The sequence below is a fragment of the Narcine bancroftii genome, chromosome 11, assembly GCF_036971445.1.
Source record: "Narcine bancroftii isolate sNarBan1 chromosome 11, sNarBan1.hap1, whole genome shotgun sequence".
Taxonomy (NCBI): Eukaryota; Metazoa; Chordata; class Chondrichthyes; order Torpediniformes; family Narcinidae; genus Narcine; species Narcine bancroftii.
In genome coordinates this window covers 64,492,451-64,514,828 of record NC_091479.1, presented here as the reverse complement: position 1 = coordinate 64,514,828, position 22,378 = coordinate 64,492,451, and the positions used below count along the sequence as shown (strand labels likewise).

General features: G+C 41.7%; 1 protein-coding gene across 1 annotated transcript in view; it reads left to right on the top strand.

Moving 5' to 3' along the window:
• svopl (SVOP-like) overlaps window positions 1-22,378 on the top strand; it is a 107,800-nt gene that overhangs the window by 82,224 nt on the left and 3,198 nt on the right. The window contains exons 11-14 of the mRNA XM_069902606.1: window positions 949-1,133; window positions 4,576-4,687; window positions 12,076-12,157; window positions 16,434-16,523. Coding sequence (XP_069758707.1) covers window positions 949-1,133; window positions 4,576-4,687; window positions 12,076-12,157; window positions 16,434-16,523 — 469 coding nt within the window. The remainder of the gene's footprint in view (window positions 1-948; window positions 1,134-4,575; window positions 4,688-12,075; window positions 12,158-16,433; window positions 16,524-22,378) is intronic.

Genomic DNA, 22,378 nt, shown 5'->3' with positions numbered 1-22,378 from the left:
AAAGTTCATCTCACTGTCACAGACACTTAGAAAATTTAAGAATTTATCCTTTAAGTAATATGATGGTGAATCCTTTTCCATCTCCTATGATTTTAACCATTAGAAAACTGATAAAATGGGAGGTAGGTCCTGACTTTGAGTGCTGTCTGTGTGGAGGATGCTCATCCTTCCTGAGACCACATGGATTTCTCTTGGGTACTCTGGTTTCCTCCCAAATCCCAAAGATCTGTGGGTAGATTATTGGCATTTGTAAATTTCCCCTTGATATTAATGGGGTAAGAAAAATCAAGAAAAGGAGGAATGATGGGTACAGGGTACAGAGAAATAAAGAGAGGAGGAATGGAACATGGGAATGCCTTACTGGGAGTTGGGATGGGCCTAATGGACTGAATGGCCTTCTGTTCAACCCTACATATAGAATAGTATAGTAAAACTGAGAGGAAGAAGCAATTGGAGTGTTTGAATTCAGCATTAAGTCACGTGGAGAAAGAAATAAAGAGGGAGCAAGATTGAAATAGGTTAAAAAAAAGAAAATTTTTTTTTAATATCTGACATGCTTAAGATTTCAAGCAAGAACTCATTTTGGAGGGAAGAAGCCGCACGTTTGATTGCTCAGTTTCTGTGCAAGAAAGTTTGACTGGCAATTGTTAACAATGATCAAACGTTTACACTATTGGTTGAATAATCAGACATTTTTTTTGTAAAGAAACGAAACCAAGGTCAATAATTCGCTCACCCTATTCTTGACCCCTCAGTTTGAGGAAATCCTAAAATAGTTTGAACATTTATGGCAATGGGCCATATTAAAACACTATTATTCTCTTAACTTGGTTCCCATGTATCAGATCTGTGTTGAATGACTACTTTTGTTTTAAAGACTTGCTGAAATGAAATTCACTTGATAAAATAAGAAATAATTGAATCATTTGACCTATATGATTCTTTTAGGTTGGGAACAGCATTCGCTTATTATGGGCTAGTCCTAACTAGCTCCGAACTCTTGGAAAACAATCCAATCTGTGGTGACACTACGGGATCGAATGAGCCTAATTCATTAGAGATCTGCCACTGTAAAATGTTCAAAGATGCAGACTACCAGACCATGATTATCAGCACGTTAGGAGAATTTATGTGTAAGAATAAGATCTCTACTTTTCAACTGCTGTTTAAAAGTTCATTCAAAAGTTTGTTGCCTTCAGTGGTTGGTTTTTGCGATGTTGACCACCTGTTGCTGAATTTTGAGTTGAGCTACATACATTTTCAAAGCTGAAGGGCTAATCGATTTACCTGAGGTTTTCAACACCTAAATTACCACACTGGTGCAGTTTTAAACTGCTTTAACAGTTTTAACAAGGCAGAAATCCATGGACAGCAAGAAATAGAGGTAACATTTGGATGGGAACAAGCAAATGACAAATTTCCAGGTCCTAATGCACATCTGGAACTTTATTGCGAAAATGTTTAACTTCTCACGACTTCCGCATCTCAGGTTAAAGTTTCAGGAAACACGGTTTCCTTGCAAAGGAAGTTGCACTGAATCTGTGAATCCCCCATGTGTGTGTGTGCATGTGTGAGTGGATGTGTTTGCCCTTGTATGTGAATGTAAATGTTTGGATATGCAGGTGTGTTTCTAGTGTTTTTTTTTAGTATGCATGTGCTTCACTGTATATTTCAGTGTGTTCAAATGCGTTTAGCGAAAGGAGAGTTGGAAGCAGATTTCGTGGAAACAAAACTAAACTGAAGTGGAAAAATTCGACTTTTTTTGGAAAGAAATGAAAAGTGGGCTTAATTGAAATTCAGAGGTGAAATAGACAATGGGCTGAATGGCTTTTTGCGTAGAATATGGAGCAGAACAGCACAGGGTCCTTCAACCCTTGGTATCTGAACCGAACTTGATGCCCAAATTAAACCAAAACTCTAATGCTTTCAGATCCTTTATTCACTACATCTTCACGTTCTATCCAGATGCTTCTGTAATGTTACTACTTAATTACTTCCGCTATGACCCCTATCAACCTGTTCCAGGGATCTACCTCTCTCTGCATAAAAAAGCATATGTTCCCCACATCTCCTTTAAACTTTCTCCCTCTTCTAAAAGGCACATTTTTCTTATATGTGACATTTTTACCCTGGGAAAATGATTCTTTCTGTCTGCTCTATCAATTCCTGTCATCATCTTATAACCTTCTATTTGGCCTCCTATCAGCCTCCAGAGTTCCAGAGAAAACAATCACGTTTGTCCAACCTCTCCCCATGGCTCATACCCTCTAATCCAAGCAGCGTCCTGGTAAATATTCCGTTCCATTGCAAAGCCACCAAATCCTTCTTGTAATGGGACAACCACACTATATTCCAAGTCCCTCCTGAACAATGTTTTATATAGCTAAAATGCATCTTCCTTCCTCATATTCTCAGTGACCTGACTAATGAAGGCAAGCATGCCAAACACCTTCTTTACCACCCTATCTGCTACTCTCTACCCTGTTTTGTACTATCAGTTTGTCCTCTACCTTTGACCCTGGGCCATCGCATTCAGCAGATCCTTTGAAACAAAGGATGAGTAAAATCACCAGGCGTCCTTGCAAGTAACCCTAACATTTAGTTAGTCCAGACGTCACTGTGAAAGGATTATGTGATATGAAATAGATCATTTTGATATTAAGCACACAGGTACAGTATTTCAGTTCTAGCAACCTGCGTGGATGAACTAAATGGAAATGTGCCAGTAATATTCCAATTAATTAAAACAAAACTGTCCTTAGATTCAGAAAAACTTTACTGTTAATATAATTAACATGACTTTGTCCATTTGTTAATAATATTCTCACAGATGGTTACAAAACAAAGGAGGTCATTCAACCCATTCTCTTCATACTATCTATATAAAGAAGCAATCCAGCTGGTCCTGCTCACCCATTCTCTCCCCTTGGCAAAGCCTTTGCTTTTCCATAATTATTCATCTCCCATTGAACATTGCAATTCAATCTGTCTTCCTTTGTACCCCTAGCAGTAACACATCCAGCACAAAAGCATGTAAAAATATTTGTCTTCATTTCATTGTTGTTTTTTAATCTCTTTCTAATTCCCTGAGCTCTTGTCCTCTCTGCTAATAGCAAGCATTTCTCTTTATCCACTCCATCAGAATCCTTCATGGTTCTAAAAAGCATAGTTTAGCCCTCACGCAACATTATGCAGCGATCTTACATTTAGGTGGTAGGACACCAAACAGATAAAACTACAGCTCCTTGATTTTCTTCATTCCTCTAACCATGCAGGCTTATCTGTGCAATCATCTCAACTTGTGCAATACAGCATTCAAATCAATTCACATATTTGTATGTCAACGTCACAGCTGGCACTGCAGCACAGAATAAGATCTCGCTGGTTTTTCGGACTCCTTAACTGTTAAGTTAATTATCCTCCTTTCCCCCATCCTGTCCCCTATTTCCTCTCAAATCTTGAAAGAGTTTGTGATCCTTCTTGTCTATGAGATGCTGGGTGTAGTTTTTTTTAACTTGCCTTTCAAATGTAAGTTTAGAATCTGGCTTTGTGATCCATCAGCCTGGATATGGAACCCACCCAGTATTCATTGTCATGGCGATAATGGGTGGCTGCTTTGCAGTGTTAGTTTTATGCCCGACAGGTTGTAAACCTTGAACTCCACCTCTGCTATCCTTTCTCCATAAATATCTAACATGATATTATGTCCTCTATTTGTTGACTCTTGAACAGTATAAATATGACTTTCTCAAATTACCACAAAATATTATTCATTGTTTAGAGCACTCAAACACATCCCAGGGTGGGCAATGTGATGACAACCAGCAAACCAGTTCACATCTGGTGCTGTCTCCCCCTGACCTGCGATGGCGTCCTCTGGGTGCTCTGGTTTCTTCCAAAAACATGCAGGTTAGCTGGTGTATTTGGGTGGCATGGGCACATGAGCTCGAAGGGCCTGTTCCAGTGCGGTATCTCTAAATTTAAATTTAAATGATCTGATTAAGTTCCATTGTGGCATTCAGTGAAAGGCTGAGCCAAACAAGTTTGGAAGATTTAGCTAATCTCAACAGGCAGCATTTGAAGGAACATTCTCAACTACTCCTTGTTCAACTTTGAAACCTAATACTATATTGGCAAAACTGTCAACTCCAATTGAGCATTCCCAAACCACAATCTCTGAGGAAGAAATATCCTAATAACTGTTTTAAATCATTCTTCATGTTCTTCAGTTATGATCTTTGTTCACCTTATACCCTGCAACGAGTAGGAAAAGGAGCAGGCCGTTCAGCCCCTTGAGACTGCTACACCATTCAATAGGATTATAGGTGATCCGACATCCCACTTTTCTACCTTGCTCTGGTGAAATGAGTATGTGGATGAAGTGTTGAAAGCCATCTCATGGCCAAATTTCACTTGTACTTACTTTATATATGTAGAATCTATAAGCGTGGTACAAAATCCAAATTTTATTTGGATTTTCCTGACTGATCTTGTTTTGTTTCACAGAATCACAGGTGCATTGAACTGGATTATTCCAATTTTAATCTTATGACTGAATGGTTTACTTTTTCACAGTTGTTCCATTTAGTTCATTCATCATTGAAACCTTGGGAAGACGAAACAGTTTGGCAGCTACAATGGGAGCCTCCGGTATTTTCTTTCTCCTCCTCAACATCTGCAACAGCAGGTAGGATGGCTAATCGGGAATGCTGAAGGAGGAAGTTCTACAACATTCCTTATGGTAGAGGAGTAATTTTTTTTAAAGTATAATACAAGCTGTTGGTATTCAGCTTGTTAATAGATGTTGAAAAAAATCAAGTTCCCAGCCACAGATCCTTGTAAGTCGTGGAATGGATTGACCAGGTGGTTCAAAGGGCATGCAGATTGCTTTCCTTTGTTCACCAAGGGTTAGAGTACAAGGGTAGGGATGCTGCAACGCCATTTGGGCCACAAGCTGAGTATTGCATTCTGTTCTGAGCGCACTTTACAGGGAAGACATGATTGCACTGGAGAGAGTGCAGAGATTTATAGGAATGTTTCTAGGACTGGAAAGTTTTAGCTGTGAGGATAGATTGGATAAGATAGTGATTTTTTTTTGGAACAGAGAAATTGGATGGGAGACCAAATTGAGGTTTTTCAGTTATGAGGGCCCTGGACAGAGTAAGGAGGAAGGACTCACTTTATAGTGTGGGAATAAACTTAGTGCCATGGATTTAAAGCAATTGGTGAAGATTGAGGGAGATGAGAAAAACCTTTTTCTTCAGAGGCTAATGAAGGTCTGGAGATGCAGCACATTTAAACAGAACTTTAATGTATCCTTGAAAAGTCATGGTCTGCAAAGCCACAGAGCCAGAGCTGGACGGAGGAGGCAGTTTGGGTAGAGTTTCTTTTTTCTCTCGTTAAAAATATTTTTATTGATATTTTACAATAAAAATCCAAACAGTACAATTATGAAGGATGCTACAAAAATCAGAAAAGAGTTACAATAATGATGAGAGGTACAAGTTGCAAAGCACGCTCAAGATAATAAGATCGTACATAAGAAAAAAAAAAAGAAAGAAATTTCAAAACCCCTTCCCCTAAGCAAGGTTGAAGATTTAGCTTTCATAAATCCAGGTGGCACAGTCTTAGAGAGGGACAACACAATGCCAAAATTCCAGATTAACACCATCTCTTAAAGTTATGGTAGTTGTCCAAGAAGAAGCCCCATGTCATTTGAAATTTAATATTTGAGTTATTTACTGCATATCTAATTTTTTCCAAATCCAATAATATCACTTAGCCATTGTGTATGTGTAGGTGGAGTATTACCTTTCAATTTGATTAAAATTGCACGTCTGACCATCAATGAAGTAAAAGATAAAAGGTGGCATTAAAGTATTTTTATTGATTTTAATAAAGAAATTGTACAAAAAAAGTGAAATTCAATGAGTGATATGGATAGTTACACAAACTTAGTAAGGCATTCCCTATGAGAACATACATGAATTTTAAATCATATCCCTAATTCATATTCTAAATGACACAAAAAAGAGAGAGGAGAAAATAGTAAAGGAGAAAAACTCAAAACCCCTGCCTAACCATGTTTCCAGATGTTACATATGATTCTTCTCTTTGGCTTGGCTTCGCGGACGAAGATTTATGGAGGGGTAAATGTCCACGTCAGCTGCAGGCTCGTTTGTTGCTGACAAGTCTGATGCGGGACAGGCAGACACGGTTGCAGCGGTTGCAAGGGAAAATTGGTTGGTTGGGGTTGGGTGTTGGGTTTTTCCTCCTTTGTCTTTTGTCAGTGAGGTGGGCTCTGCGGTCTTCTTCCAAGGAGGTTGCTGCCCGCCGAACTCTGAGGTGCCAAGATGCATGGTTTGAGGCGATATCAGCCCACTGGCGGTGGTCAATGTGGCAGGCACCAAGAGATTTCTTTAGGCAGTCCTTGTACCTCTTCTTTGGTGCACCTCTGTCATGGTGGCCAGTGGAGAGCTCACCATATAACACAATCTTGGGAAGGCGATGGTCCTCCATTCTGGAGACGTGACCTACCCAGCACAGTTGGATCTTCAGCAGTGTGGATTCGATGCTGTTGGCCTCTGCCATCTCGAGTACTTTGATGTTGGCGATGAAGTCGCTCCAATGAATGTTGAGGATGGAGCGGAGACAATGCTGGTGGAAGTGTTCTAGGAGTGTAGGTGATGCCAGTAGAGGACCCTTGATTCAGAGCCGAACAGGAGTGTGGGTATGACAACAGCTCTGTATACGCTAATCTTTGTGAGGTTTTTCAATTGGTTGTTTTTCCAGACTCTTTTGTGTAGTCTTCCAAAGGCACTATTTGCCTTGGCGAGTCTGTTGTCTATCTCGTTGTTGATTATTGCATCCGATGAAATGGTGCAGCTGAGATAGGTAAACTGGTTGACCGTTTTGAGTTTTGTGTGCCCGATGGAGATGTGGGGGGGCTGATAGTCATGGTGGGGAGCTGGCTGATGGAGGACCTCAGTTTTCTTCAGGCTGACTTCCAGGCCAAACATTTTGGCAGTTTCCGCAAAACAGGACGTCAAGCGCTGAAGAGCTGGCTCTGAATGGGCAACTAAAGCGGCATCGTCTGCAAAGAGTAGTTCACGGACAAGTTTCTCTTGTGTCTTGGTGTGAGCTTGCAGGCGCCTCAGATTGAAGAAACTCCCATCCGTGCGATACCGGATATTAAAAGAAATGACCCGCGTAACTTCTGAAATCATATCTGAATTATTGACTGAATAATGAATATTTTCCATATTTAAACAGGACATCATGTCACTGATCATGAGCAGGTGGGGCATCGTCCTTTCATTTGAGTAAAATCACTCGCCTCGACAAAAGAGAGGCAAAAAAAATAGCGCGACTCTGAACCGGGGACAAAGAAGGACCATTCCCTTCCGTTGTGCCGAAGAGGGTTCGGTGCTAAATCTATATTGAAAATTTTTGACAAAGCATGGAAAACCTCTCTCCAGTATTTTTGACGATTAGGACCAGTCCAGGACATATGAATTAATGACACTTCACCACTCTTACACATATCAGAATAAAAAATAGACAAAATGTGTTCTATGAACCACTTTGAATTGTAATAGATGTTGTCGAGCACATAACAAAGAGCTATTAACCAACTTTAGAATTGTGTCCCAATCCATATCCGATGCAGTCAAATTTAACTAACAAAGCCTGATTTAAAGATAACAATTTCTCATAAATAATAGATAGTATACCTTTACGAGAAGGCATTAAACTAAAAAACTCATCTACAAAATTTGAAAATCAAAAAATTGTGATTCCAGGAAATGCTTGATTTGCAAATATTTTTTTTTTTTTTTCTTTGGATTGGCTTCGCGGACGAAGATTTATGGAGGGGGTAAAAAGTCCACGTCAGCTGCAGGCTCGTTTGTGGCTGACAAGTCCGATGCGGGACAGGCAGACACGATTGCAGCGGTTGCAAGGGAAAATTGGTTGGTTGGGGTTGGGTGTTGGGTTTTTCCTCCTTTGCCTTTTGTCAGTGAGGTGGGCTCTGCGGTCTTCTTCAAAGGAGGTTGCTGCCCGCCAAACTGTGAGGCGCCAAGATGCACGGTTTGAGGCGTTATCAGCCCACTGGCGGTGGTCAATGTGGCAGGCACCAAGAGATTTCTTTAGGCAGTCCTTGTACCTTTTCTTTGGTGCACCTCTGTCACGGTGGCCAGTGGAGAGCTCGCCATATAACACGATCTTGGGAAGGCGATGGTCCTCCATTTTGGAGACGTGACCCATCCAGCGCAGCTGGATCTTCAGCAGCATGGACTCGATGCTGTCGACCTCTGCCATCTCGAGTACTTCGACGTTAGGGGTGTAAGCGCTCCAATGGATGTTGAGGATGGAGCGGAGACAACGCTGGTGGAAGCGTTCTAGGAGCCGTAGGTGGTGCCGGTAGAGGACCCATGATTCGGAGCCGAACAGGAGTGTGGGTATGACAACGGCTCTGTATACGCTTATCTTTGTGAGGTTTTTCAGTTGGTTGTTTTTCCAGACTCTTTTGTGTAGTCTTCCAAAGGCGCTATTTGCCTTGGCGAGTCTGTTGTCTATCTCATTGTTGATTATTGCATCCGATGAAATGGTGCAGCCGAGATAGGTAAACTGGTTGACCGTTTTGAGTTTTGTGTGCCCGATGGAGATGTGGGGGGGCTGGTAGTCATGGTGGGGAGCTGGCTGATGGAGGACCTCAGTTTTCTTCAGGCTGACTTCCAGGCCAAACATTTTGGCAGTTTCTGCAAAACAGGACGTCAAGCACTGAAGAGCTGGCTCTGAATGGGCAACTAAAGCGGCATCATCTGCAAAGAGTAGTTCACGGACAAGTTTCTCTTGTGTCTTGGTGTGAGCTTGCAGGCGCCTCAGATTGAAGAGACTGCCATCCGTGCGGTACCGGATGTAAACAGCGTCTTCATTGTTGGGGTCTTTCATGGCTTGGTTCAGCATCATGCTGAAGAAGATTGAAAAGAGGGTTGGTGCGAGAACACAGCCTTGCTTCACGCCATTGTTAATGGAGAAGGGTTCAGAGAGCTCATTGCTGTATCTGACCCGACCTTGTTGGTTTTCGTGCAGTTGGATAATCATGTTGAGGAACTTTGGGGGACATCCGATGCGCTCTAGTATTTGCCAAAGCCCTTTCCTGCTCACGGTGTCGAAGAATTGAGATTTGGGCAGGTTAAATGTTGCAGAAAGCTGGTCAAATGATGCAAAATATCCATCAATGAACAGATAGATCTTAAAACTTTGAAATCCCTCACTATACCATCTCTGAAAAATAGCAACATTTAAAGAAGGTTGAAAAAAGAGATTAGATACAATAGGGCTCGAGAGAGAAAAATTATAAAATGCAAAATGTTTTCTAAACTGTGCCCAAATGCTCATAGAATATTTAATAATTGGATTATCTATTAGCCACGTTTAGTTGAAATATAGTAAACATTGAAAAAAATTAGATATCTCGTAAAGTTTTTTTTAAATGAGTTACAGGATATATAAAATAAATGTTTTATCCCACTTTGATAGAGTAAACTTAACCGTAAATGCAAAGTGTGTCAAATTCTTTTCCTTTCAATGAGTCCAAATTAAGTCAACTTACAATGACAATACTTTCTCTTTGAAAGCTTTAAAACAAATGAATGAACGTTTTAATATATTAAAATTCAATCATCGGTTCAAAGCAGTCATTAAACAGAAAAAAAGAGAGAATGTCATTCAGGAGATGGAGTGGGAAGGTTACGAATGAACTCCCATGCATCCTCCACTGTGCCATACCATTCTGTTGGGAAGAGATACAGAGACGTACTGAGAACAACAGTGAAGGCTTCCACACACACTGATATAATTCTGACATAATTTCCCTGTAGATGTCCCGCTGTTTCATAACTTCTAAAGGTTTTGCCTTGGTGTTACAGGGTACTGTTATGGCGGGCTTTACTGATCAACACTTCCTTCATTTGATAATCATGTGATCATATAACCAGTGAATGTGGTTTTTGCCATGAATTAGGTTTTGGCAATAATGAACGGTATGCTTTATCTGGTGGTGTTGGAAATAACTCATCTGCAACACAGTTGCCAACAAATGAGAGAAAAATTTAGTAAGCGCACCAGTCTCAGTATCTTCAGCCAAGCCTACAACGTGCAGGATCTGCCACCTACTTTGACCTTCCAAATCAATAATTCTCGTCGTTAGCCTCTCATTATCGTCTTCCAGGTGGTGGACCCAGTCATTCAATTTCTTTAAAGTAGAACTGCTAAGATCAAACACTCACCTTGTTCTGCTGTAGAAAGATAGGCCTATGCAAATTGATTTTCTAATGTAAAAAGGCTATCAACAATAGATTCTTTAATTTGTTCAAGTACATCATAGGAGCTCTCAGTAGTTGGATTTCTCAGTGGAATAGGCAGAGTTTCTTGTGTCTTTCTGGGTTTTTTTCCCACTTTTACCGATCTTTCCAGGTCATGTATCCATTTCAAATACAGAATATGCAATTCGGCACCACTTTGGAAGTTTTAAGAAAAATAAACAGGTATTCTGAAGGCATGGAGATGTGATAAGAATGTCTGCTCCATATCTCACCCTAACCAGAAGCCCTGGGTAGATTTTTGACCAGCACAGGAATGGCTGCAATGATTTTAAAAATGTCTTTCATTCAAGTGTTTAATTTGAAGAGCTGTTGAAACGTTCAAGTAAATGCACAAATGGCTTTACAGAAATCAGACTCAGTTAGTACTGCTTGAGGTTGTGGGTTGTGAAATGCCACGACCCTACTGTGGGAGAATGTCCCTTCCCAACATATGATGTTAATCAGGGTGAGGCATTGGCACCCTGAAATGTTATCACATCCCTTGATTATCCACAATACAGTACCCATTACTCTTAACCTTCAGTCAACAATATTCAAAAGAGCTACCTGACCTGAACATGCTGATTTTGCAGATTATGGATTAAGAATATTAGAATATCAATGGAGATGCTTTATTAATTCATATGTTTTAGACATGCCTTGAGAAATACTGGAATGAAATATTTCAAACTTTTTTCTGTACTTTTTAAAGTTAATTTTAAGCCTAAATCTTTAACTGCCTTGTTTGGTATTGTTGGCAGTACTCTTAACAGCATTTGATTCGCATGTATTAGCTTTTATTTCTCTTATGAGTAGGTGGGCAGTGTTACTCAGATGGAAGGTTGTTGCCCTGCCAACTCATGTCATGTTTAAGTTTAGAGAAGATGAGATATTCAATTTCTGATTTGAATTTAAATTTTCAAACACTGTGGGGACCTTTTATGAATGATTTTCAGGATCTCTGATTTGATATGAATGCAGAAGTGTTGACTAATAAGGTAAAATATTACTTTGAATAAGAATCTATTTTTTTCTCTCCTTCATTTTTGTAGTGGGTTTAAATCATTTTTTCTATAATAACATATTACTGTAATATAATTTGTTTAATTGAAAATGTGGGATACCTTGGATGATCTAAGTGAAATATTTTTTTTTAACTTTTAATAAGTATTCATACGTACTCTGTATTTTTCAATGTGGAACTTCAATTTCAATAAAAATATAGAAAAAGAAGACAGAAAATTAATATTAGAACAGAATCAGTAAAGCAGGAGAAGGCCATTTGCCCTCTCATGCCTCCGACACCATCCACTAAGACCATGTTTGATCAGCCCCAATTTCCTGCACTTGATCTTTCCCCCTGGGTTCCCTCACTAGCTCAGACTTGAGCATGTAATTGAATGAGACATTTGGTGCAGAACACCAGAGATCATCAAGCTGACGGCCTTGTTGGCACTCTCCATTAAATCGGAAAGATTTGCTCCACAGTTTGACTTCAAACGGGAAAATTCTCATCATTCCCCCTTTTTTTATTTATCCCTCAACCAATATTTCTGAAAGTGGTTTCATCAGAAAACAGGCGGTTATTTTTGTTACATTATAATGATGCCTTTACAACGAAAGTGTATAAAAGGTGGGAAATAGTTTTGGGATTTTGTGAGTCCAGAAGCAAGACTATCTAAATACATCTTTTTGTTTAAACTCTTAGGGCTTTGTTGACCACTTTGCTTTTTATTCTTCGAGCCCTTGTGAGTGCTAACTTCATCATCATCTACATCTACACTGCAGAGGTAGGTGGTATCTACTGCAAATGGAAATAGCGCACCTGAAGGAGGGAAGAAAACTCTGCTTCTGTCCTTTCTCAACAACAACATACAGGCCTCAAATGTAATTCTGCCATTGTACTTTATTACCATTTTTGGGGCTTGTTCTCCAGTTTGCCAGAAAGCTCCTGATGATGAAGTGAAGCTGGAGGGGCTGCATTGAAAGCAGCAATGGTTGCAACCTTGGAGTGGTTGAAAACCAATTTCTGTCATGAGGGATGGAGGCCCAGAGGTTGTGGTTCTGGCCTAGCAAGCTGGAAGCATTCATATCCAACTGTGGCCTATTCTGAAACTAAATGTTATATCTTTGTAAACCGGTGACCTGGAATCAAAAGCTGTTCCATGAAAATGGAATCTGCTCCTGCTGTTTAGTCAGACCAACGAGTGGCATTATTTCTCCTATTGAGGGTCAGATTTAATCCTTAGTTAGCAATAAAATGTTCCTCACTACATTTATGATTTCAGGGCATCGAGGAGAGCTCTTCTACATGCCTGACTTCATTGATTAGGGCATTGAATACAAGAGCTGGGTTGTTACTTTACAACACATTGACGAGACTGCATTAAGAATAAATGTGTGAAGTTCTGGTTGCCTAGCTATAGGAAGGATGTCATTAACCCGGAAAGGGTGCAGTAAAAATTCATGAGGAGTAAAAACACAAAATGTTGGAGAAACTCAGCTGTTCAAATAGTGACCTCTATGTAACAAAGGCAAAAATTCATAACCAACGTTTCAGGCTTGAGCCCTTCATGAAGGTATGGAAGAATGTTGGCAGGCATCCGAACGAAAAGATGGGGGGGATTGATGAATTTACCTTCAGATTGCAACACTGCAACATTTAATGATAAACAAGATGTGCTTCAGCCTGACCAAGGTCAGCAGAACTCCAGAGTGATGTGTTCAGCAGTTATTTATTGTTCTATTCAGGTAACATAATGGATCTCTTTCTCTCTGAATTTCTATCCCTGTCTCATTCTGTAGTTCTATCACTGTATCTCTAACCCTCTCTATCTCTCTTTCTGCCTCTGTATATCCATCTTTTTATTTCTGACTGACTGTCCTTCTATCTTATTCTTTGTATCCCTGTCTCTCTTTTTCTCTCCCCATACTTCTATCTCTTCATATTTATCTCTCTCTCTCTGTATCTCTGTTTCTTTTCAATCTCTCTATCTCTCTGTCCCCTCCTCTTTCTATCTCTAATTCTCTATGCCTCTCTCTCTGTTTTCATGTCTTGTACTCTACCTCTACCTCTGTCTTTCCCTCCATATGTATCTCTCTCTCTCTCTCCTCATCTCTTGCTCCATCTCTCTTTCTGCCTCTCTCTCTCTCTCTCATGCTCCTGCTCTCTCTTCCTCTCTCTCAGTCTACATTTCTGTGCACTTAACATTCAATTCTTGGTCTACAAGGTAAAGGAGAGTTTGGATTAATGAACTGAATGCAATCCTTGGGCAAGATTTCAACAGTTGTGTGTTCATCCTAATTAAGTTCTGCTTGCTGAACCTTCCTTTCCCTATTGGTCTAACAAGAGGTTGTTAGGTTGGGATGGGTACCACCTTGTTCTTAGTCAAGAATTTAATATTGGTGAAATAAGAGGAAACCATGTGACTTTGCGAGATGACTTTGTGGAACGTCACTATGTCATGCTGATGCAAAGCTTGAATTAAAACTTTGGGAGAAATTGAAGAGAGGGAGATTTTCAGAAGATAGAATTCCCATTTACTCCTGTAATAATGGCCTAATGCTACCACCTTCCTCACAGAAAGTTTGTGCCATCTGGCAGAGAATTGAGAATGTAAGAATCTGATCTTGTATTCACAGCAGAGATTGTCAAACGGGTCAGCACATTATAATTCTCCTTGTCTTTGTATTGATGCTTGATGGGGAGTAAATGCAATAGCCCAGACTGGGATGGAGACAATTCATGGTTGGTAGCTGTTCTGCTGGTGGGGAATGGACTCTGTGATATGGAGATATGAACATCTTCACATCTGGGCCTAAATTCATAACTTGTCCCAGAGTCTCATCCACTGGCCCGCTTAGGCTAAACAGCAGTTCAACAACATGGATGCAGGTTCAAGGGGAAACTCACAGATTTGCAGTCATAATTGGGCAAATCAAAAGAAGCATCAAGGCCTGAAATGATTTATATATTCGTTAGGGTTTGGTCTCTCTTCATAAAATATTAGAACATTGATATATGGGCAAAAGCATTATTTTTTATGGGCCCCTGAAAATTCTTTATTAAACATTCTTCCAGTGCTTCTTGTTATAAATGTCCATTATTTCAGATGATGTGAAGCAAAGAAATGAGAAAGGGGCAGCAAGGTTAGCCTAGTGGTTAGTTAGCACAATGACTTTACAGCAGCAGTGATCGGGACTGGATTGGGGTTCGAATCCTGTAAGGAGTTTATACGTTCTTCCTGTGTCTGCATGGTTTTGCCCGGGGACTCCAGTTTCCTCCCACCATTCAAAATGGACCAGGGGTGTAGGTTAATGGAATGTAAATTGGGCGGCACAGTCTCGTGGGCCAAAATGGCCGGTTATCGTGCTGTATGTCTAAAATTTAAACCATCGGCTATAGCATTCCACATCACTCAGTTACAGTAGTGTTTAAGGAATATCCACAGCAAGGAACCATAGAACCATAGAACATGACAGCATAGAAACAGACTTTTTAGTCTGTGCTGAACTATATTCTGAAATAAAATTCTTTATAATCCCCTTTCGAATCAGAGTCTCCAATTCGCTTCATTTCGGTAAAGTCATTGACGGACCTAATTTGTCCCTTAAATAAGACCTCAGTTGAAGATAGCAGAGAAAGGAATTATTTAATAAACCATACGTATTTTTAATGGATCGAATGACATAAGTTGCCCTTACACATAATAGTCCTCAATACACCTGATCCCTTTCTGTGACCAGGTGTCCAGGATCTTGTTATCCAATATTGATGGTATTAATCTATTTTGATTCAGGGTGTTTTTGGTGATAACACCACCTTAATTCCAATCTGCTGATTTATTTTATACCAAGCATTAATTACATGTTTTAATAGTGGGGCTTCTCTTATTCCCAAAACCAATTTATTTATTTTATAAATAAAATCACCTGCTATCCTCTCGCTCACCTTGTTCAACTCAATTTGTACCCAACCTGGTCTATCTATCACCTCAAGGAGAGAGGTGATAAACCTCTACGGGCCTGCCCAATAATAGTTTTTTTTAAATCTGGGAGCCGTAATCCTTCCAGGGCATAATCCCATGTTAATTTCTCTGTAACTCAGTTGTTTAAGACCTGGCAACATCCACTCTTCACTCTTTCAATCTTATTGATATCCTTCCTGTAGTTAGGCGAAGAAAACAGCAGACAATTCTTCACATTTGGCTTCACCAATGTTTTACACAACTTCACTATCCCAACTCCAATACTCATTACTTTGATTTATAACCAATGTGCCTATCTTTACGGCCCTATCTATGCAACCCTCCTCTTTTTTACAACCCTATTTATCATTACTAAACCAGAAAAATATCAAAGAAAGTCTTCTTACTGTTTAATTGAGTCATATGGCTTGTAGTAAATATTAATAGGTTGATAGCAAAGTGCAAGATCACATGAGACTATTAAGTATAAAAACAATTTGAAGGTTATCCAAGCATTGTAGAGTGATGAAGAAGGTGCTTCATAGATATAGGGTGAGACCATTTAATCTCTTGTTCTGCCATTTAATCAGATTACGGCTGTGTCTTGTCTCACATCAATTTTCCTAGTTGTACACCCCTGCATCCTTTGATCACCTGTGAAGCTATCAACCTGTAACTCTAACATAACATAACAATTACAGCACGGAACCCTTGGAGTGGAGAATTCCAGATTTCTGCGGTCCTTTCCATGCTTGGGTAACACGCCAGAATGACTTTTGGATGAGGGATGAAACCAGAGCACAATTATGGGGAGAAGATGCAAATTCTACATTATCAAGGTCAGGATTAAGATTGAATCTGTGAGACAGGCACACTAACTACTGTAAATCCTTCCACCTGGTACATGGCAATCCTATTTACAGCATTAAAGTTGCTTTAATTCCATTCAAGCTGGACTAATCCCAAATGACAACCTAAAAAAAACCACCTGCATAATGATAGAGGGATTATGGCTGCCTTCTCCTCTCTTAAACTGACTGGATGGAGTTCATCAATGTACAGAAAACTCCACTGACTGTTGCTTCTTTCTGCATTCTAGGTCTATCCCACAATCATGCGCTCCTTGGGATTGGGCTCCTGCAGTTCAATGGCTCGTATTGGAGCAATGATTGCACCCTTTATAGCACAGGTGAGCTCTGTGTATTTCTGTTTTAAACCTCTAGGAAGATCCATGACAAACCACTGGATCTTAATCAGTCCTGACTTTCTCAGTTAATTTGATCGACTGATTTTTATGTGGAATCATATTGAGGTTCTTCTTTACTGGGATTGCTTGGTAATTTTCATTATTTAAATCGACAACAGTTGCTAATCAGAAAAATAAAGCTTCCTGCAGAATTTTATGAGTTCCAATGCGCTGGATGATTCTGATATGAGGCAGCGTCATTTCAGAACATACTCTGCTTTTGTACCTTCACAAAATCACAAGGGAAGCTCTATTTTTCTATGTGAGTTATGAATGCCAAGTGCAAAGAACAAATCCACTCCTGTCTTTACTAATCAAATGAAGCACCAGTAAATATAGGTCACTGAGAACTGAATAAACAAGAGTTACAGATAGAAATGTGAGAAATACCAGCTCAATCTATTGATAGTCCATCTCAGCAGAAGAGTGGCACGGTTGGCAAAGCGATTGGCACAACACTGTTACAGCACCAGCAATCAGGACTGGGGTTCGAATCCCCGTGTCTGCATGGGTTTACTCCGGGGGGATCCGGTTTTCTCCCACATTCAAAACGTACCAGGGCTTGTAGGTCAATTGGGTAGAAAAGGAATAAAAAGGCAAGGAAATATTTGACTTACACAATGTTTTTGAAGAGCACATGGCAGATTTATTTCTTAAACTTGATCACTGAAGGTGGCACAGAGGCAACCCTTTGGCCTACAGAGTCCAAGCTAACCATCAACTACCCATTTACACTAATCCTACATTTGCGGAAACTGCCAAAATGTTTGGCCTGGAAGTCAGCCTGAAGAAAACTGAGGTCCTCCATCAGCCAGCTCCCCACCATGACCACCAGCCACCCCACATCTCCATCGGGCACACAGAACTCAAAACGGTCAACCAGTTTACCTACCTTGGCTGCACCATTTCATCTGATGCAAGGATCAACAAAGAGATAGACAACAGACTCGCCAAGGCAAATAGCGCCTTTGGAAGACTACACAAAAGAGTCTGGAAAAACAACCACCTGAAGAAACACACAAAGATCAGTGTGTACAGAGCCGTTGTCATACCCACGCTCCTGTTTGGCTCTGAATCATGGGTCCTCTACTGGCATCACCTACGGCTCCTAGAACGCTTCCATCAGCGCTGTCTCCGCTCCATCCTCAACATTCATTGGAGTGACTTCATCACCAACATCGAAGTACTCGAGCTGGCAGAGTCTGCAAGCATCGAATCCATGCTGCTGAAGACCCAACTGCGCTGGGTGGGTCACGTCACCAAGATGGAGGACCATCGCCTTCCCAAGATCGTGTTATATGGCAAGCCACCGAGACAGAGGTGCACCAAAGAAGAGGTACAAGGACTGCTTAAAGAAATCTCTTGGTGCCTGCCACATTGAGCACTGCCAGTGGGCTGATGTTGCCTCCAACCGTACATCTTGGCGCCTCACAGTTCGGCGGGCAGCAACCTCTTTTGAAGAAGACTGCAGAGCCCACCTCACTGACAAAAGACAAAGGAGGAAAAACCCAACACCCAACCCCAACCAACCAATTTTCCCTTTCAACCGCTGCAACCATGCCTGCCTGTCCCGCATCGGACTTGTCAGTTACCAACGAGCCTGCAGCAGATGTGGACATACCCCTCCATAAATCTTCGTCCGCGAAGCCAAGCCAAAGAAGAAAAAAGAAGATATTCATTTCATGAACTACCCTCCAGTCGAATCCCTAATATTTCCCACAATATACTCTCCCAAACCATCTTCATTTCTGAAGACCTCAGGTCCATCGTCCATGACTCTTTCTCCACATGCTTATGTCTGCATTTCTGACTTACAGTGCAAGTTTTGACTGATTGATGAATTGGACAAAAGTTCTTTTTCCTGACAAAGCCCTTTTCCGTGTGCATAAGACCTTAAATGGTAAATGTTAAAGTCTGGGAGTCTCCTTTGATAATACAAGGCCCACCCTACCCTTAATCCACAGGGGAGAAGAACAGAGTTGATGTTTCAACTCAAGGACCCTTCATCAGAACCAATTGACATTCAAGTTCAAGTTTATTACCATCTGATTGGATAAGTACAACCTGACAAAACAGCATTCTCCAGTCCTTGGTGTAAAAGCCTACATACAGACATAACACTCATTCAAATTATACATTTGCAGCATATACAAACACATATATATATATCTATCTGTCTCTGCATAAAAATAAATAAATATTGTTCAATAAATAGTAGAGTCTTGGAGGGATTGTATGAGCAGTTCATCAGTCATTCACCATTCTCACTGCCCGTGAGAAGAAGCTGTTCCTCAGCCTGGCTCTAATACTCTTGTATCTCTTTCCCCATGGGAGTAGCTGGAAAATGTTGCTTGCAGAGGTCCTCAATGATTTTGTGAGCCTTCTTCAGACTGTGGTCCCGGAAGATCATGTTGCTGGAGGGGAGGGAGAACGCAATGATCCTCTCTGCTTCTCGCATGGTAGATTGAAGGCCAGGACGCTCAGGGTAGAATTGGCAGGATGGTGGCCGGTAGCCTTGCCTCCCTCAGTCTTCTCAGGAACTGCACCTTACTGACAAATGAGGAGATATTGTGAGGCCAGGAAAGGTAACTTGTTAAGTGGGCACTGAGGAACTTGGGGCTCTCTACTCCCTCCACTACCAAGCTATTAATGTGTAGTGGAGGGTAATCAACCCTGATCCTCCTAAAGTCCACAATCATCCCCTTTGTCTTGTCCACATTGAGAAACGGGTTGTTATTATTGCACCATTTCACAAGATTTTCCACCTCTTCTCTATAGTGCAACTCATTGTTGTTGCTGACGAGGCCAAATACTGTTATGTTATCGGTAAACTTGATGCCTCAGTTGGAGTTGTATCTGGCATTGGACTCAGATCAGTGGCATGAACAGGAGTGGAGTCAGCACACAGCCCTGAGATATGCTACTCAGTGTGACGGTGTTCGACGTTCTGTTGCTGACCCAGACAAACTGTGGTCTTTCCATTAGGAAGTTTAGAATCCAGTTACAGGGAGGGGGGGTTGAATCCCAGTGAGGACAACTTCTCCACCAGCTTCTTGGAAATTATTGTATTAAACGCTGAGCTAGTCAATGAACAACAGCCTGACTTATGAGGCATCGTTATCCAGGTGGGTCAGGATGGAATGGTGGACAAAGTTATAGCATTTTCAGTGGATTGAAATGGACCCAGTGTCTCTATCATCATAAAGCATGAAGCATTTCATTCTAGTGGAGGTCTGTGCCACTGGGCGGCAGTCATGGTAGCTTGTTACTGGTACCCTCTTTGGTACCAGTGGCGTTTTGAAACCCACGGGGACAATGGACTGCTTTAGAAACTTGTTGAATATATCCTTCAGAACCTGACTGGGTATATTATCTGGTCCCACTGCATGTGTGGGTTCACCTTGGATAGGGTCCTCATCACCTCGGCTGTGCCTACGCAGGGGGTCTGTTCATCAGGGGGGCACACAGATAACAGTGCATAGAAGATGGTCAGTCTGTCTGGAAAGAACCAAAGAATTGTTGAAACCAAAGAATGCTTCCAAAGTGTCCCAGTTGAAGAGCTCATTTAAAACCAAATCATTATTTAATTCTGAAATTAAATCATACATTTGGATGGAAGCATTCTAGATTCATGTCTGTGAAGGGCTTTGGATATTGTGAGCAAGGAGGTTTAAGTTAATTGAATTTGTGAAGTCATTCACAGCTTCAATGCAGGATTATTTCCGTTCTCAATACAGAACAATATGAGGGGAGTGGATACAATTTCTGCCAGCTACCTGCTGAGTGTTTTGCATATTGGTCACAATGACAAAAATATTTCACTGGAATGTTATCTTTTCTTTGGCTTGGCTTCGCGGACGAAGATTTATGGAGGGGGTAAAAAGTCCACGTCAGCTGCAGGCTCGTTTGTGGCTGACCAGTCCGATGTGGGACAGGCAGACACGATTGCAGCGGTTGCAAGGGAAAATTGGTTGGTTGGGGTTGGGTGTTGGGTTTTTCCTCCTTTGCCTTTTGTCAGTGAGGTGGGCTCTGCGGTCTTCTTCAAAGGAGGCTGCTGCCCGCCAAACTGTGAGGCGCCAAGATGCACGGTTTGAGGCGTTATCAGCCCACTGGCGGTGGTCAATGTGGCAGGCACCAAGAGATTTCTTTAGGCAGTCCTTGTACCTTTTCTTTGGTGCACCTCTGTCACGGTGGCCAGTGGAGAGCTCGCCATATAATACGATCTTGGGAAGGCGATGGTCCTCCATTCTGGAGACGTGACCCATCCAGCGCAGCTGGATCTTCAGCAGCGTGGACTCGATGCTGTCGACCTCTGCCATCTCGAGTACCTCGACGTTAGGGGTGTGAGCGCTCCAATGGATGTTGAGGATGGAGCGGAGACAACGCTGGTGGAAGCGTTCTAGGAGCCGTAGGTGGTGCCGGTAGAGGACCCATGATTCGGAGCCGAACAGGAGTGTGGGTATGACAACGGCTCTGTATACGCTTATCTTTGTGAGGTTTTTCAGTTGGTTGTTTTTCCAGACTCTTTTGTGTAGTCTTCCAAAGGCGCTATTTGCCTTGGCGAGTCTGTTGTCTATCTCATTGTCGATCCTTGCATCTGATGAAATGGTGCAGCCGAGATAGGTAAACTGGTTGACCGTTTTGAGTTTTGTGTGCCCGATGGAGATGTGGGGGGGCTGGTAGTCATGGTGGGGAGCTGGCTGATGGAGGACCTCAGTTTTCTTCAGGCTGACTTCCAGGCCAAACATTTTGGCAGTTTCCGCAAAGCAGGACGTCAAGCGCTGAAGAGCTGGCTCTGAATGGGCAACTAAAGCGGCATCATCTGCAAAGAGTAGTTCACGGACAAGTTTCTCTTGTGTCTTGGTGTGAGCTTGCAGGCGCCTCAGATTGAAGAGATTGCCATCCGTGCGGTACCGGATGTAAACAGCGTCTTCATTGTTGGGGTCTTTCATGGCTTGGTTCAGCATCATGCTGAAGAAGATTGAAAAGAGGGTTGGTGCGAGAACACAGCCTTGCTTCACGCCATTGTTAATGGAGAAGGGTTCAGAGAGCTCATTGCTGTATCTGACCCGACCTCCATCCTCAACCGATGGTCAGAACACTTCCAATCTCTTTTCAGTACCAACCGCTCAGTCCAAGATTCCGCCCTGCTCCAGCTCCCTCAACAGCCCCTAAGGCTAGAGCTGGATGAGGTTCCCACCCTGGATGAGACATATAAGGCAATCGAACAACTGAAAAGTGGCAAAGCAGCAGGTATGGATGGAATCCCCCCAGAAGTCTGGAAGGCTGGCGGCAAAACTCTGCATGCCAAACTGCATGAGTTTTTCAAGCTTTGTTGGGACCAAGGTAAACTGCCTCAGGATCTTCGTGATGCCACCATCATCACCCTGTACAAAAACAAAGGCGAGAAATCAGACTGCTCAAACTACAGGGGAATCACGTTGCTCTCCATTGCAGGCAAAATCTTCGCTAGGATTCTACTAAATAGAATAATACCTAGTGTCGCTGAGAATATTCTCCCAGAATCACAGTGCGGCTTTCGCGCTAACAGAGGAACCACTGACATGGTCTTTGCCCTCAGACAGCTCCAAGAAAAGTGTAGAGAACAAAACAAAGGACTCTACATCACCTTTGTTGACCTCACCAAAGCCTTCGACACCGTGAGCAGGAAAGGGCTTTGGCAAATACTAGAGCGCATCGGATGTCCCCCAAAGTTCCTCAACATGGAATGTTATAAGAGCGGGAAAAAGACCATTCAGCCCTGTGTGCCTGCAAGATCATTGCTTATCTTTTACCTC